The sequence below is a fragment of the Sceloporus occidentalis genome, unplaced genomic scaffold (genome assembly GCF_023333645.1).
Source record: "Sceloporus occidentalis isolate IW3139 unplaced genomic scaffold, rSceOcc1.0.p SCAF_14, whole genome shotgun sequence".
Classification (NCBI taxonomy): domain Eukaryota; kingdom Metazoa; phylum Chordata; class Lepidosauria; order Squamata; family Phrynosomatidae; genus Sceloporus; species Sceloporus occidentalis.
In genome coordinates, this window is record NW_028316994.1 from 15,042,353 (window position 1) to 15,060,738 (window position 18,386).

Sequence of the window (18,386 nt, forward strand, 5' to 3'; positions counted from 1 at the left end):
TTGAGAAACTGTATCATGTCCAAAGGAAGACGACCAAAATGGTGAATTGTCTGCAAAACCATGCCTTATGAAGAGAGACTTAGGGAGCTGGGGATGTTTCGCCTGGAGAAGAGAAGGTTAAGAGGTGATATGATAGCCCTGTTTAAATACTTGAAGGGATGTCATACTGAGGAGGGAGCAAGCTTGTTTTCTGCTGTTCCAGAGAACAGGACCCGGAGCAATGGATGCAAGCTCCAGGAAAAGAGATTCCACCTCAACATTAGGAAGAACTTCCTGATGGTAGTTGCTGTTTGACAGTGGAAGACACTCCTTCCTCGGAGTGTAGTGGAGTCATCTGTCAGGGATGCTTTCATTTAGAGTTCCTGCATGGCAGAAGGGGGTTGGACTGGATCAAGGCCCTTGGGGTCTCTTCCAACTCTACGATTCTATGATACTTATAGAACTACTTATAGCACCACATCAAATGAATGTTTTCGCTGCCCTTTTTATTACACCAAAAGTCTGGTACATTAAACAGTAGGACCAGCCCTGGTCACATCTCAGTGCTGCAGAAGTATTATTTGGGGGGAAACTGTAAAGCTTCCTACAAAAGAAAAGGACAAAAAACCTGCCAACGTTTGCACCTTTCTCATATCAAAATATCTTAAAACCTGTAACAAACTCCCATTTTCCCCCATTACAAGGGCCGGAAAGTTGATGGTCTGCTTGGAACCAAATTAACTGTTGCTGAATCAGACCAGCAGTTGTCACTGTCTCTTGGTCTCCAGTTTATCCTATTTGTAAAATGGGTGCATTTTAATTTACCACACCAAGTTGCTAAAATGAAAGATCTCTTTTGAACTGCTCTGTGGAATTTTGTAGGTCATCTTTAGTTTCCAGTTGGTCAGAAAGCAAAAAGGCTCTGCTTATACAATAAGAAGTTTGATAAATCAAGCAGTTGATTTTATATTGTAATTGTTATTTATGTACGGTGGAGGGTTTGGGGAACTGTGTTATATTGCTGATGTTCTATTTGTATTTTATTTCCTATTGTAATCCCGCCTCAATCCATAGGGAGAGGCGGGATATATAAATTATTATTATTATTATTATTATTATTATTATTATTATTATTGAGTTGTACTTGTACAGAGCTGCATTCCCATATAGTCTTTCCTGGGAACTAATTCCAGGAACCCAATACAACTTACTTTCAAGCAGACATTAATAGGATTGCAGCTTTGATGGAACAAGTAGTCTAATCAAAAGGCCTACTATATTTCCAGCCAAAGCCAACTACACACCTTGCCATCTGCCCCCAGCACCTGGCTTACTACATATATAGAAGACTCCATTTAGCAGCCACAGATCATACAGCCAAGTGATGGCCCATAGGGTTTGATACACATTAATTTCAGGATTCAAAGTGGGTCAAGTCAAGACAACCAGAGGGCAGCAGTTCATCTGTTAATTAAAAGAATTGCAAAATAGGATGTTGTCTTATGCCAGGTCAGAGTAATTGACACCTAACCCACTACTATTTCTGCCTAGTGGCATCTCTGAGATCTTACCCATTCTCTGCTACCTGGTAGTTTCAACTGGGGAAGGAAAGGGCTGAGACCGGTATCCTAAATATGTCCCAGTGGTGGGCTATTGTCCCAATAATTCAACACATCCCATTCTTGCTGGTGAATGTAAATACAGTAAGAACACATGGATAGATGGTAGTAAATAAAGTTCTTCTCTGTAGTACTGAAACAGGAAGATACAGGGTCATACAGAATGCAGGGAGAGGATAGAGGATTGTATAAATTAGATTATGCTTCTACCCTTTCTTTCATTGCTTTGTACTAAATAAAAAAACAAAGTGCAACTGATATGTGCCCAAAGCACCAGCCATCTTTTTCTGCTACTGAGAAAAGCCACTAGAGGGCAGTGAAGGTTCATAAAAACTACCCAGCTAAGAAGCTCCTGATACAGTAAGACATCAGCATCATACTGGGTTCTCTTCTTCAAACATTTGAGTCCCCAGCATCTCCACACCTGATTGCATCCTATGAATGATCAGTGACAGGGCTGATATGTGGCCAGTTTTAAACAAAGCCTTTTTGTAAACCTTCAGCCAGAATACTAGTCAATGGACCGTTTTACTCAATGCATTTGAGGAAACAGGCTGTAATCCAGAAAAGCTCAGGCTACAATATTCCATTTGTCTTAATGGTATCACAGGACTCTGTCATTTTAAAGTAGTGTACATTTTAAGTTAATTATTTTCTGCAAAAAAACAATAAACTGATGTTTTCTTTCCTGCATGAAACCCAGGCTTGTGTTTTCTTCTGCATTAGGGTCCCAAGAACCTGGCAATGAGACAGCCTTTCTAGGGGCTTAATTCCCGATGCCAGCAAAACACTAAACCCAGGATGGTTGTCTTTTATCAGCTGTTCTTTATTCTACATGTAAAATCTTTAATCTTCCTGCCAGTAAAAATAATTAAGACCCACAAGTCCTGGATTTCAAGATAGTTTTCTTAAGCATTTCCAAGGAAAACCCAGGCTTGCAAAGATGAGGAAGAAGAAGAAACTTAAAAAAGAATCAGAAAAATCAGCCTGTTACTTCAGGAGGTGTTTCCTTTCATGGCCATCTCCCCTCACTCAATGGATATTCAGATCCTAAGAGGTTATGGTTAAACACCATTTCTTCAGGCCATCTCAGTTTTATAAAGTGTAGCCCAACAATTTCCCTCAAGCCAAGTTGCTTTATTCTTTATTCCTTTGAACCCAAGAGAAAATTAAGGAAACATAATCTCCCACCCATCTAACACAGATGCAGGTAAGAGTAGTCAAGTTCAATATCAGTAAGGACTGTTTATGTTGGTTCTTTAATGTCATTAACATTTATGAAGTCTAGGAAGAGACCCTCCACTATTCTCCTAAAGGTTAGGAGGTTAATTCCTGGTCCAAAGAACAGCTCCACCAAGTAGAGAGCACTCCCCATCCTTCCAGCAACTCCTCCAGTTGGTTTTCTGTTATCAGAAACTCAAGGGCAAAACAAAGTAATTGTGAGGTTAGAAGAGTTCTCTCAAGTTTCTGATTCAAACATCCCATCATGCAATTAGTTTTTATGGCAATCCTTACTTTCAAATGCCTTAATTCCAGCTCAGAGGAGATAATTTCCCTTTCACGATCCTATACCACTCAGGTTCATGTTGTGTATAGACCAGCCATTTTAATGGTAAAGGGATCCCTTTTTCAGTGTTGTCCATAGGGGTTCCCTATAAAGAGGTGTCTGTCTATAAAAGCCATTTGGGGCATGGAAGACCCTTTTGTTTCCCTATTCATCTGAAGGAAGGAGCTGAGCTCAGCTGATAGCAACAGTGTCTCCGCTGACCCTCTTGTCACTCCCTCATTACTCTGGCTGCCATATGAGACAAGGTTAACCATTTGCGGTCATTCATCCTTTTCCACTTTGATCTCCACAAAAGAATTGAGGTCAGGGCAGAAGCTTTTGTGACTGGGAGGGTGAGGAGATGTGCCAGCCCTAGATTCGTCCTCTTGAAAATGAGGGTTATAGAGATGATGAGGCAGGAGCTGGACTTCAGCAGAGGGCAGACGATCCGAAGGTGTCCCATAAACCCGGTTAGCTTTGGTACCATGCTTTGAGTTGGCATCCAGTCGGTAACAGAGTCGGGTGAGAGGTGCCGCACGGAATCGTGGGGGCCGTGCTACCCACACACCTGGCTCACTCATGCTGTCTTCCTCGTCTGACATGAGCTCCTCAGTTACACTTTGCCACATACACTGATCTTCAGGGCTTAGCATGCGTGCCATACCGGAACGGTTTGCGAAAAGCTAATGGTAAGACAAAAGAGGAGGTTAATTAGTTATCCTAAGAATATTATCTTTGCCTTCACCCTTGCAATTACTCACCCTGTCTATCCTCACTGCTCTCACTTTGTCCTTTCAACAACTCCTCTATCATGCTTTGTCATTTTCTCTTCCCCTAACACTGAAGGACTACAGAATCTTGCCCGCTCTCAGGCCTAGAGAACATACATTCTGTGGGCAGATTCCAAGGTTCCTATTAAGTAGTTGCATACTGCCCTGTCTTAAAAACCAGAACCTGCACCATGCATGTGTATAAACAGGCTAGCATTTGACAGGTTACCTGAGGAGCCAATTTTGAAGTAGTAGAGAATAAGCACATACTCCACAAATAAGAGTTTATAATGCAAACCCTTCTTGGCAGCCAAGCACTGAAGACTCACTTGCTCAGACTGCTCCCCCCTTAAACCTCCATTTTGCTCCCTTTTGTGAAGGAGAATCCCTACTGCTGCTGTAGGGAGATCTGAAATAGTGAGGCTTTAGTATAAGACAGGTTTCATTTTTCTTTCCCTTTAAAGCAAGACTAGGAGTGATTTGATAAATGAGACGGCAAAACAAGTGGGATACACACATAATGATCCAGTTTCTTGTTATTACATCAGTTTATTCTCCCCCCCTCCCCAGTTTTCCCCCTTTCCTTTTAGGCTGGAGAGAACCCTACTAAATTCAGTGGGACTTACTTCCATGCATATATTCACTGGATCGGATGTGATAGCTACGTGAGAAGCTAATTAGATGTAAGGGTTATCAAATAACATCATTTTCATCAACAGAATCTTGTTCCCATCACATTTTTCTTTCTTCCATTGCTATTTACTCAGAAGTCAGTTCAGTTCTCTTCAAGATGACTTATACATCTTAATTGTAGCCTTTAAAAATGGGCATTTAGTGATTAAGGACCTTCCTTGTTAAACCACCCATAAAGCATGCTTGATTTTGTACTAGCATCCCTATTTGCATTTATGGACTTTCTATAAGTGAACTACTATGGTCTTTTGATGCATGAGTGATCCAGAGGTGACTGGATTCTCTTTCTGTCAATTTTTTTTTTACTTTATTCTATTCATTAAACAAATTAATCACAATTAAAACCTTTAATTTGAATAAATTTTAGCTAAAATGAATAAATAAATAAAGAATGAACGAATAAATAAATAAATTTTAGCTAAAATAAATTCCTTTGAATTCTATTATCCCAAATAACAGTTTTAAAGAAGATTGCTATGTTAGTCTGTTTCAGCCTGAAAAGGAAAGTGGGTAGAAGTCTATGAAAGCCTATGCAAAAATATACAAGTTAGACCCCTTATGCAATACAATTATAGTGCTATTATTCCACCTGAATTGCCATGGCTTAATTCTATGCAATCTTGGAATTTGTAGTTTGGTGATGCACTAGACGAGCTCTTCTGCTCAGAATTCTTAATATCCTTCCATAAACTACAGACCTTAGTATTCCATAGGATTAAATCATTAAAGATAAGGTGGAATCAACACACTGCAGAAATAGTCCAGTTTGAGATTGCTTGAACTGCCCTGGCTCAATGCTAAGGAATTCTAGCAACTATAGTTTTGTGAGACATTTAGCCGTCTCTGTCAGAGAACTGTCATGCCAAATGTACTACAATTCCCACCATTTACTAGCACTGAGTCAGGAGCGTTAAAGCGGTAACAGTAATTCTCAACTGTTGATCTTACAGATGTTTTGACTTCAACAGAAGGCTCAGCCAGTGATCAGGGATTCTGGGAGCTGAAGTCCAAAACATCTGGCAGGCCAAAGGTTAAGACCCATGAGCTAGCAACAGAAGTGCAATGAGACTGCATCTAGTTTGAAGCGGTATGGTTAAAACCAGGAAGAGATTAATCTGAATATGTATGATTCAGACTAGTCCAAATAAGAATAGTTAAGATCAGTCAAAAATCAAATGTTATGGAATTCATAGCTAAGGAGTAAATTCTGTGTGTATTAATTAGAATCCTTGAGTTATTTAATATCTAAGCTTCGTTTAAATTACATTTTGTGTGAAGAAATTGATGGAATATATTTGTAGTGCTTTGTTATAATTTCATGACATTTGTAATTCCAACAGCAGGTGTTTGACAGAGGAATGGTTTCTTGTAAGCATACTTATTGCATTCAGGTTATTCCTTCATCTGGTAAAGAGAGTGATGTTTCTTTGTATGACAGAGTGAGAAAATAGATGCAATTTCCTCTTCTCCATCAGTGTGATTTTTAATTTTTTTATTTGTTCCCAAATGTCCTGCAGTAAAACTGAGGGAGGGATGTCAGGAAACCCCCCATAAAAACAGCTTTTCTGCAGATTTTGAAGCCTGTGTTCCTCTTGAGGTAACAAGCATGGAGAAATGCTCTTCAGTGTTGTCAAGTTGTGCCTTACCCGATAGCGTCTGCTGCGGAGTTTCTTCTCTTCCTTCTCCTTGAGCCCTTTGAAGGGGTTGAGAGAATTGCGATATTCACGTCGCTTGGTCAGAAAGTAGGCCACACAAGCACCTAATGGAACAAAAAGTGGACGTGAGGGTGATCACAAGCACTCAAACCAGGACACAGATTAATGAACACAGGATATGATATATATGCATATATAAACAACCAATTTATCAGTTGTCATCTATAAGATCCACAGAAAATGTCAAGAGATACAGCTCTTTTCAAAGCTAGAGAAATTTTTCCCTTCAAAATAATGTCCCCCTCCCCACCAGCAAAATGAAAATCTGTCTTTAAAAGAAGGGGGGAACATGTTGGGGAAATGCTTCTATATTTTAAAATACTATATCAATAAAATCCAGAACTGAAATAGGTAAAGCATATATGTTCCTCTCCACTGTACCTTTTAGTTCTTTGTCAGTATAATTATGCTGATTTGATACCAATTCCTGCTTCAGTTTTTCCAGCAAGAATTTCACTACAGAGATATTCCATGAAGATTTGATGCTACAAGAGAAAGATAAGCACAAGAACAGCTGTCAGTACCTGGCACACCCTGGAAATGTCACATTCTCTCCAGCAATATTTCTGACAGGTTAAACTAAGGAATGTAAAGACAGCATACCAGATTTCCCAGTTTTCAATTATAGAATATCACAATCCATTTTGTACACGTGTTTATCCAGAAGTTAATCCTACTGGTTCAAACGGAGCTTACTAATTTTGTTTAGGGTGCAATCACAGCATACACTTGTGCCTATTTATGTCGGAGTAGGCCTTTCTGAATCCCATCTAAATCAGACTAATGACCCTTTCACACTGCACAACTATAGCATTATGATTCCACTGTAACTGGAATGGCAACATCCTAAAGAATAAAAACTATGGCAACATCCTAAAGAATCCCAGGATTTGCAGTTTAGGGAGAGGCATTTAGAGTTCTCAGCCAGACAGCTCCAGTGCCTCACCAAACTACAGATCTCAAAATTGCATAGGATGTTGCCATGGCAGTTTAAGCAGAATCATACTGCTATCACTGTGTAGTGTAAAAAGGCCCTTACTTGCAAGTAGGTCTGCATAGGATTATCCATTATAACTATGACTTCTTGGCTTTGGAGTTATTAATGTTAAGGTCCTCCTGCCATCCTAACTGCCATGCCCTGATCTCAGAGAGAGGGGAGAAGAAGCAGGCGTAGTTCCATCATTCCTAGGCCCAGAAGCAGATGAAAGTCCCTCCCTCCATCCCAACTGTCCTATTAATAATTGTAACCCTCACTTTACCTTCCTGAGCTGTCCAAAGGGCTCTTGTCCCGCCCTCCAAATAGCTACCCTCTCCTCTTTATGTCTACAATTGCCTTGCAGAACATAATGCTACCTCTCATTTTGAAACCTAACATTTTCACAATGCCTTTGGCACAACCTCCTGGTCCCAATGTTCTACTGTGGCCTTTCCCAGTGTCAGAATAACAGACTACAAGTCTCATCTCCCCACCCAGTATAGCCATCCTGGGTGAGGATGGTGGGAGATGTTATCCAACACACCTGGAGATCAGTAGGCTAGAAAGACTGTGTTACCATAACTCTGCATACATCTGTGCAATTGAAATGTTACCCCAACCCCGTTCTTCTCCATTCTTTTCTGTCTTTCCTGTGTTACATTACAGACTGTACACCTCAGAAGACAGAGATGTGTCCTCTTTTAGTTTATAAAGTGTTATGAGCATAGAAGGTGCATACCTCCAACTGTCCCAGTTTGCAGGGAGAGTCCCCATGAATGCTCTGTTAGGAGTTATTCACACTGTGAAAATAATCCAGGATGAATCCGCGTTGAATCTCCATTGTTCACACACATACCGAATGCACCTGATTAAGTTTTTTTTGGGGGGGAGGGGGGAGCTGCCTAAAAAACACTTAATCGGGATAATTGATATCAGGTTTCCCCCAGAGTTTTTTAAAAAGATCTACATTGTCAGTAGTGTGACTAACTGATGCGAATAGACCTGAATAGATCCAAGATAAAATGCTGCATGTCTTGAACGTGTTCCAAATGCATTCGCATCATCGACTCCATCTTTATTCGAATGCTTGCAAGTGTGAGCAACCGTACTTGCAGAGATGCACACTGATGTGATTCCATAGTGTGAATTACAGACCCAGAATGTGTGAGTTGATTTGCATCCTTGTGCTAAAAAACGACATCTGAATGACCCCTCAGTCCACTTTTTCAGTTACTTTTAAAATGTCCCTGTTTCTGTCTCCTCCTTCTGCTTTCCCACTTTGACCTCACCTTACTTCAATTGCTGTATTTTGCACTGTTAATTCAACAGGTGGAAGATGAGAACAGGGATCTTGCACTTCCCAGTAGACTCAGGCAAAAGCAAACAGCTAAAGTCTTTCCTAACTTGTCTGTTCTTCTTCATTGATATTTTTTGCCGTATTGACCACACTCTGATGTTGCTTAGCCATATATATCCATTTTCTATTGTGAAATATTAGAAGGTATGAAGGTGCTATATATACAGTAGGAGTAATAGTAATAAATACTAAATAAACATTAATGGTAGTTTTCATGCAGAGGGGATCTTGTAGCACCTTTGAGACTAACTGTGTGAAAGAAGTTGTAACATAAGCTTTCATAGGAAGTAGATCATTTCTATGATGAAAGCTTATGCTATACCTTCTTTTGAGCAGTTAGTCTCAAAGGTACTACAAGACCCTTTTGCATATTAACAGTAGCAGTAAATAAAAACAATAAAGTGAACCTGACTGATGTTGTACTACATACCTGCCCAGAGATAAATGCCATTTAACTTAGCTGGGCTTACTTATGAGTAGACATCTGTAGAACTGTAATGTAATGCCCTTTGTGAATGATAATAATGTGGAAAGCTGGAGTGTAGGCTACTGGGATTCCTTTTAGTAAGAACCTAGTTCTCCTGATTAAGAGAGGAGAGGTATGCTATACTTTTACTGCTTAAGCAGAAAAGACAATTTTGAACCATTTAGCCTCTCTTCCCACTACAACAAAATGAAGAAGTCATACCTATTGCAGTCCTCCTTTCTGTACTATTCTTGGAAATGTGAGAAATTTATTCCTTATCAAGTCAAATAATCTGGACCAGAACTCACCTCTCAGAGCCATCAAATCTCTTATCATTGGTGACATGGTTGTGAACGTTGTGGACCAGTTTCTGAAAGAGTTAACAAAAACATGACAGAATAGATCAATGATCCTCAGCATTAATTTCTATAACCCCTAAAAATATTCAAACAAAGCAGCCCCGGCTCTACAACGTTAATTAAAATTAGCCCAGAGTGTCTGAAATACTGATTCTGTGCCAAATTCCTTGCAGGACACAAACTACTCCCATGAGTAAACTATGCAAGGCAACTCACTGAAAGCACTAGATCTCTCTTGCGTCTCGCGTTCTTCTGTCCGCTGCTTCGGCTTCTAGAAGGAAGACTCGCAAAGCCCAAAGAGAACCGTGGCTCCCCATGCATGGACTCCTCCAATGTGGTGCTGTTGGGGGACACCTCTGCACAGGAGAGAGAATCATCCAGTGACTGTAGGGCTGACTGGTGAGGGGTAGGAGAAGTAGGTGCAGCATAGACCCGTTGCATGGAGGCTTCCCCAGAGGGAGACTCTTCTGCTACCTGAGAAGGAGACAAAGACTTTACCATCTCCTTCTAATTGACCCCATGGCAGCAAATCCACCTCTGAGTATTATTTGCCTAAGAAAATCCTATGAAACTCATGGGATTGCCATAAGTCCTCAGGCAGTTTGACGGCAACATTCTCCTCCCCATTTCTGTATCTCTGTTTCAGGGTGCATCTAATCTGTAGAAATAATGCAGTTTGACGCCACTTTAAGTGCTGTAGCTCCATCCCATGGAATACTGGGATTTGTAGTTTTACAAAGACTTTGGCCTTCTCTGTCAAATAAAGCTTTGTAGTCACAAAACTACACATTCAAGGATTCTGTACACTGGAGACATGGCAGTTAAAGTGGTGCCAAACTGCATTATTTCTACAGTGTAGATACCCCCTCAATCTGTAACCACCATATCTTAAAACATGAACTAACTCATCCCTGCCCTGCTACTATCCCTAAAGTCCCCCTAATCGTCCCAGGTAATTTTCACAAAAGCCTGGTAAAGGAGACAGTTTTTTTTAAAAAAATGAAATTGATCTGCATTGCAAATGTAAAGCCTACAACGGCCAGGAGATATATTTGATGTTAAAGCCTCTTTTTATCTCTCATTGACAAAATTCAAACTGGGCTCAAATTGCACAAGAGGCTCAAAGGCATATTTTTTTAAAGGCCTCATTGCTGAAAACATTCTAGCACTATCGCTGGAACGTCCTTCCAATCCAAACCTTGCCAATGCCACTTAAATCACCCTCAGCCATTCCAGCCTGAATCCCATACCAGCCTTGGGATAATATAGACACAGACGCATATACTTTTTAGCTCTTGCCATGGCCCCTCAACCCCAGGCCACAACAGCGGCGCAAAGCTTGGCATGACTCCCAGAATGCCTCTCTCTTGAGCAGGTCGTTGGCAGGGAAGGCGAGAGATGCCATCAAATATTCATGATGCCATCTGCGCCTGACCGGAGGGACCTGGGAATTGTGTGAGTTTTGTGGGGTGGGAGGGCAAAGAAGGCCCTAAATCTTCAACCTACGCACCCCGCCAAGCCCGCCAGTTCCCAGCTGCACAGGCGAAAAACCCGAGTGTCCCAGTGGCCCTGCCGCCGCCGCTGCTCCCAGTTGTCTCAGTTCTTCAATGACCACCTGGACACCATTTTGGAAGCCTTCCGCCTCTTGTTCCTCCTCGTCTTCACCTTCCTCATCCTCTTGGCGCTCTTCAGGAGGGCACTGAGGGCTGGTTTTGAGGGTAGGGGGTGTCCCCCGGCGTAGGGCTCCCACGTCCTCCTCCAGGCGTTTCAAGGCTTCGTTGTTGGCCTTCGCCAAACCCAGCGCCACCTCTGCAAGGCTCACCGCTTTTTCCACGCGTTGGTAGATAATGTGGAGGAGCTGGTCCGAAGACTGTACCGCCAACCCAGTTCCTGTAACTGTTATGGGGGTACATGGTGGGGATGGCGGTGGTGGAGGTGGTGGCGGCGGTGCTGTTGTTTGAGCTCCTGGCTCTTGCTTGCAAGTACAGCAGCAACATTTTCCGTCTTTGGCATTGGGAGGGGAAAACAAGATAGTGGCACTGAAGGACATGACAGTCCAGGACCTTATGCACAAGCCTGTGTGTTTCTCAGCTAGAGTCGTCAAGAAGGCCTCTCTTCTTTCAAGTGTTCATGCATAGTAGCACTAGGGACAGATATACTGAAGTAAAATAGTAATTAAGGGAAATCACAGTTTACTGTATATACTCATTTATAGGTCTAGAAATTTAGGTCAAAGAAATTGACCCAAAAAAGCCAAGGGCCCAAACAGACAGGCCAAAATAAAGCTGCTCCGGGTCACTTTGGAGGTATGCTGTTTAAATGACACACACATCTTAAGAGGCCAGAAGGTGCACCAAAGCTGCGCTCCAGTCCTCAGGACTGGAGCATGGCTTTGATGCGGCTTCCGGTCTCTTAGAACACATGCATCATCTAAACAGCATACTTCCAAAGTGACTCGAAGCAGCTTTATTTTGGCCTGTTACAGACTGCCAAAATAAAGCTGCTTCGGGTCACTTTGGAGGTATGCTGTTTAAATGACACACACATCTTAAGAGGCCAGAAGGTGCACCAAAGCTGCGCTCCAGTCCTCAGGACTGGAGCATGGCTTTGATGCGGCTTCCGGTCTCTTAGAACACATGCATCATCTAAACAGCATACTTCCAAAGTGACTCGAAGCAGCTTTATTTTGGCCTGTTACAGACTGCCAAAATAAAGCTGCTTCGGGTCTCTTTGGAGGTATGCTGTTTAAATGATGCATGCATCTGAAGAATCCGGAAGCTGCACCAAAGCTGCACTCCAGTGCTTAGGAATGGAGTGTGGCTTTGGCACGTCCTCCGGACTCTTAGGACCCATGCATCATTTAAACAGCATACCTCCAAAGAGACCCGAAGCAGCTTTATTTTGGCAGTCTGTAACAGGCCTTAGGCCTGTCTGTTCAGTCTCTGAGTCAATTTATCGACAGGTCAATTTAATCTTAATAATTATTTAAAAGGAGCCATCTCCTGGTGAAAAGCAAGAGCATAATATGTGAAAAACTGAATACCTCTACTCTCTCATCCATACAGTCTTAAGAGTAAGCACAAAGAGTTATGTCTGCTGGAATTTTGTAAGTTCTTTGACATTGTTTTGCTTTGCTTCATCCTTTAGATCCTTTGCTATATGCCCCTAAATTTTACCTTCAACTTATCTACAGGTCATAGCAAAAAAACATAATTTTGGTCCCAAAACTTGCCCTTGATATACATGAGGTCGATTTATAGTCAAGTCTACAGTGAGCCCTCCTTATCCACGGATTTTTTAATCCACGGATTCAAGCATCCACGGCTTGAAAATATTTTTAAAAATTATAAATTCCAAGTAGCAAAACTTGATTTTCCATTTTATATAAAGGACACCATTTTGCTGTGCCATTGTATTTAATGGGACTTGAGCATCCACGGATTTTATTGTCCACGGAGGGTCCTGGAACCAAACCCCAGCGGATAGCAAGGGCCCACTGTATATGTTTAAAATGAGAGCCAGTGTTTGAGCTCTGACTGGAAACCAAGATCTGAATCCCAGCTTGGCCATGTAAACCCATTGGGTGACCTTAGGCAAGTCACATGCTTGTAATCCGCCTTGATTCCTTTAGGAAAAGGCGGAATATAAATACATATCAATAAATTATATTATTATTATTATTATTATTATTATTATTATTATTATTATCTATCCTCAGAGGACCGCAACAGCAATGGCAACCCCACACTGAAGAAACTTGCAAGAAAACGCTCCCCTTATGGTGGCCATAAGTCAGGAATGATTTGAAGGCACACAACAACAACAACCACGTGTGATGCGAGAGTGCTGGACTACGGCTTTGGAGGCCAGGGCTGCATCTGCACTGCAGAAATAAAGCAGTTTTGACATTGCTTTAACTGCCATGGCTCAATGCAACAGAACTGTGGAGTTTGTAGTTTTATGAGCTATTTAGCCTTCTCTGTCAGAGCACTCTGGTGCCACAATTGGCTACAAATCCCATGATTCCATAGCACTGAGCCACAGCAGTTAAAGTGGAGTCAAGCTACATTCTTTCTGAAGTGCAGGGTTGGAATGAATCTGGACTTGGAAACCCACTGGGTGACCTTGGGCAAGCCAAACTTTCAGCCCCTGAAAACTCCATTATAGTGTTGCCATGAACTGGAAACAAAACAAAGGCGCACAACGTTCTGCTTCATTCACAGAATAATTAATCTATAAATAAACAAATAAATACAATTTTAATTGGATAAATCAAATATTTATTAAAATAATTAAATAAATTAAACTATTTATAATTAAAAATAATTATTAATAAATAAAAACGATTAATAACAAGAGGAACCTAGTACTTGCAGTGTGTGTGTTTGTACATTAAGAGGCGATAAATTATTGATAATTACAGTAAAATATAAATTTTAGTTGGAGAAATTAAACATTTAATAAAATAATTAAATAAACTATTGATAATTAAAAATATAAATTAATATATTTATGATAAATTAATAAATTATATAAATTGAACATTTACTAAAATAATTAAATAAATTAAACTATTGATAATTAAAATATTTATTAATAAAGAACAATGATTAATAACAAGAGGAACCTAGTCCTTGCAGTGTGTGTGTATTTTTGCACATTAAGAGGTGATAAACTATTGATAAATAAAAATATTTATTAATAAATACAAATGATTAATAACAAGAGGAACCTATTCTTTGCTGTGTTTTTGCACATTAAGAAGCAATAAGCTATTGATAACTAAAAAATATAAATTTATAAATTATATAAATTACATAAATTGTTTACTAAAATAATTAAATAAATTAAACTATTGATAATTAAAAATACTTATTAATAAAGATGATTAATTACAAGAGAAACCTAGTCCTTACAGCATGTGTGGTTTTGCACATTAAGAAGCGATAAACTATTGATAATTAAAAATATAAATTAATAAATTGTATAAATTACACAAATTAAATGTTTACTAAATTAATTAAATAAATCAAACCATTGATAATTAAAATTATTTATTAATAATTTTAATTACCAATTATTAATTATTCATAAATAATTATTAATAACAACATGAACCTATTCTTTGCTGTGTGTGTTTTTTACACATTAAGAGGGGATAAACTATTGATAAATAAAAATATTTATTAATAAAGATGATTAATAACAAGAGGAATCTAGTCCTTGCAGTGTGTGTGTTTGTTTGTTTGTTTGTTTGTGTGTGTTTACACATAAAGAGGCGTGCTTTTTTTATTTATTTAAAACCCCTATTATTCCTTGAAGGAATAAACATCTTAAAACGCGCCATTAAAAAACATTTCGTTTCTCAGAGGTTATGCAAAAAAGGCAGCCACTCTGGATTTGCATATTTAAATCGCGCGCGCCCAAGGCGGGAAAATCTCTCTCTGTGAAGAATAGCGCCGGGCCCCAACGGTTTCGAACGCTGCGCTCCCCAACGTTCCACGCCGCGTGTGCAGATGGGGGAGGGAGGAGGAGGAGAGGCGCGAGCGCCGCAGTCATCGTATACGAACAGAGCGGCCCTCAGTCTCCTCTCCGCCTCTCGGTGATTGGCTGAGCCAGAGGAGCCGAACGCACCTGATTGGTTGCCCGCCGCGAAGCCTTGGCTCGGGGATGAGGAGAAGGGGCGGGGCAAAGGAGAGCGAGGCAAAGGGGGCTCTGTGAGGAGATTTGTGAGGCCAGCTGTTTTTTTTCCATGGCCGCCTCGCCAACCAATGTTTTTTCTTTGTTTTAATGTTCCCGCCAAACATATAGTCCATTGTGGCTTGAGTTCAAACCCAGTGCTTCCCTCTAGACACAAAGGTCACCCCAAATATTCATTATTACAAAATTAAGCCACCAACACGTCAACACAACGTTCACACACACACACACAGACGGCCACGACTCGACGTTGTGTGTCAGGACGCTTCAAAATGGCTGACCAGGGCCAAGGTGACCTCTGGACTCCCAACGCTTACCCCAAAGACAAAGGCAGTGTCGCCTCATTGTGTGGCTCCAAGTTGTTTCTGACCTGTGGCGACACAATGGGAAAAGATGTCGCAGGGTTTTCTTGGCAATAGGTTTTTGTGGGTTTTTTGGGCTATGTGGTCATGTTCTAGAAGAGTTTATTCTTGGCCATGTAGCCCAAAAACACCTCAAAAATCTATGGGTGCCGGCCATGAAAACCTTCGGCTTCACATTTTCTTGGCAAGTTTCTTCAGAAGGGGTTAGCCATTGCCATCCTCTGAGGCTGAGAGAGTGTGACTTGCCCAAAGTCACCCAGTGGGTTCTTATGCTCCGGCAGGGAATCGAATCATGAGCCCCAGAGTCATAGTACCAACATTCAAACCGCTATGCCATGCTCTGGCAGCATCTACGCTGCAGAATTAATGAGGTTTAACGCCGCTTTAACGGCCATGGCTCAATGCTATGGTGTTCTAGGATTCATACTTATGTGAGACATTTAGCCTTCCAGGTGCCACAACAAACTACAAATCCCAGGATCCCATTGGATGGCACCATGATGGTTAAAGCGGTGTCATACTGAATTAGTAATGCAGTGTGGCACCAACCAAAATGGCTGCCCACCTTTGCCTGGGATGACAACCATCACATTTCAACCCATGTTTTCAAATCTTTCCTGGATAACCTTCCCACTGATACCCACAGTGTCCCATAAAAATCCCCTTACAGGCCCATGCATGTCAATCATACCTTTAAAGACATATATATCTGATCATCCATTCTAAATTTTACCTTTCAGACTTGGTAAAAACAAAGAGCGCATTGCACTGAAGATGCCAGCCACAGATGCAGGCGAAACATCAGGAATAAACTCCTCTAGAACATGGGCACACAGCCCAAAAAACCCACAAAAAACTAATTATGAACAACATTTCATGCAACTGATAACATTGACCCTAGTTCACTAAACCGTATGCTCCAATTTAATGTCTTTCTGCATTGTTGATGCTGCAACAAGCTAAGGGCTGCACTGCTGGAACTTGACAAACCAAACTCACTGTCAAGGTTCATTTATTGCTTTTTAAAAAACCCAAAACCCTGCAGGCCTCAATCTGTTCCCAGACCCTTAAAAAACAAAAAAGGCTTACTGGCCCAAATAGTAAATAATGATAAACAGATCCTCCAGTTTGTTAAGTCTGCACTTCTCTGAACCTGTTCCCATGGCTACACCGGTGTTATTACACTTGTAGGTTACACGGAGTAACCTTTCGCGGCCAGGTTAATTTAAGTTTGGGATGACTACTACAACCTGCATTTGTACTCCTCCTATTCACCGATGCAGATTGGAAGGAAAAAACCGGAGCAAAAGAAACCCACCCTTTTCCATTTGCGATTTAGCCATCCTGATGGTGAACAAAAGAATGATTAATGCATGTTAGTGCAGATGTCGCCTGGCATGATATTGAGTAAGCCCCTGTTAAGTCTCTTACCATCATCTTGTGCAAACAAAAGCAAGAAGGGAGCTGAGAGAGAAGGTATACTTGATTAAACTTCCCACGCAAATGCACACACAATACACCTCTACAAGCCCAAGCATATATACACACACACCCGTGTACCTAATTGGTATACTCACATCTTCAACTTCCCTGTTTATTTCTCTGCATACACTTTTCCGCAATGCCCTCTTCACCTCTATCGTATCATATACAGATCATGGCAGTATTTTACACAGGGTTAATGAAGTAACCTGGAATGACTACCAACATTGTTACCTACTGCTACTTATTCCAGTTACTCTATAATCTCACCCACAATAAAACATATTTATTTCCCCTATTCTTTAAAGCCACAAGAAGTAATTACAGTGCTTCGCAGGGTAATGAATCCCTGATATCTGATCAAGATTCACTCTGTTCCTGTATACAGTACTTGCCATATATACCTTTCCGCTCTGTCTTCACTAATCTGTGTACATAAAGCTCTACCCGGCATGTACATCTCTTTTCAGTCAAGTATATTCTGCTCTCTTTCTCCTCCTCCTTCCCTCCCTCATCCTGTCACATATAATCCTCCACCTTGTCGTATATTTTCCCTGGCAAGGCCTAGCAGACAAGGGGAGACTGGGGTGCCCCTGCTTTTTCCATCCCTGCCCCTGCCACCCCAAGCTTTCCCCGCACCACCCCATTCCATCCCACTCCCATGCCTCCCTGGGAAAAAAAGGATACTGGAAGGTCGTGCAGCTCTTTGTATTCGCGTGTGTGCAAAGTGGGAGGATGTGCACCCTGCTGCCAACCGCCACACCCCCGTGCCTCCCCCCTTCTGCCCTGATTGGCCAATCTCCTGCACGCACACAAACACACACCAAAGCTGCACACGCATTCCTGAGCAGGGCCCCAGCAGGGGACACCTAGGGTGGCTGGGCACTGCCCATTTTGGACATATACAAGGGGACTGCTTTTTTAAGAAATGCCTCCTCCTGCTGCTCCAGCCAGTCTTTGGGTCCTTGTCACCGTTTGCTTGCATACTCATGTTTTGTTCCTCGTGTTACGCGTTTATCCATATTGTCTTCAACCCGGCCCAGTTTTTCTCATGCTGCATCCATCACCTTGGTTCATGTACTGCGTTTGATGCACACACAGCCCCCCTTTTTACTTCTCTTCCCCCTTTCCCTTTCTGTTTACTGTTCTTTCCCAGATGTACTAAATCCATTTCCCCCACCAAATAGTTGGCCCTTTTTCATTCCTTTCCACCTCTTCAGTGAGCACAGAGAACAGCTCTTGAACAAAAAACACAAAAACAAAGGACATTTCCTCAGCTCTCTCTACCAGAAGCACATTCTTCTCCTCAACCACACCTCCATCTTGGCCTCCCTTGTTCCTTCTCTCTCTGCTGCCCTGCAG

At 41.4% G+C, this 18,386-nt stretch overlaps 1 protein-coding gene across 2 annotated transcripts; it reads right to left on the reverse strand.

The window, feature by feature from the left end:
• Positions 1 to 487: 487 nt before the first annotated feature.
• CUNH14orf93 (chromosome unknown C14orf93 homolog) lies at positions 488 to 17,793 on the reverse strand. Of its 2 annotated transcripts, none has more exons than XM_089480430.1 (7): positions 17,712 to 17,793; positions 10,991 to 11,638; positions 9,697 to 9,954; positions 9,430 to 9,491; positions 6,704 to 6,807; positions 6,254 to 6,366; positions 488 to 3,827 (listed from the first exon to the last, which is right to left on the reverse strand). In XM_089480430.1, the coding sequence occupies exons 2-7, from the start codon at positions 11,528 to 11,530 to the stop codon at positions 3,426 to 3,428; spliced, it is 1,479 nt and encodes a 492-aa protein (XP_089336556.1). In that variant the 5' UTR covers positions 11,531 to 11,638; positions 17,712 to 17,793; the 3' UTR covers positions 488 to 3,425. The 2 variants fall into 2 exon arrangements, with proteins under 2 accessions (XP_089336556.1, XP_089336558.1); XM_089480432.1 differs by lacking the exon at positions 17,712 to 17,793 and adding an exon at positions 12,524 to 12,789.
• Positions 17,794 to 18,386: the final 593 nt, after the last annotated feature.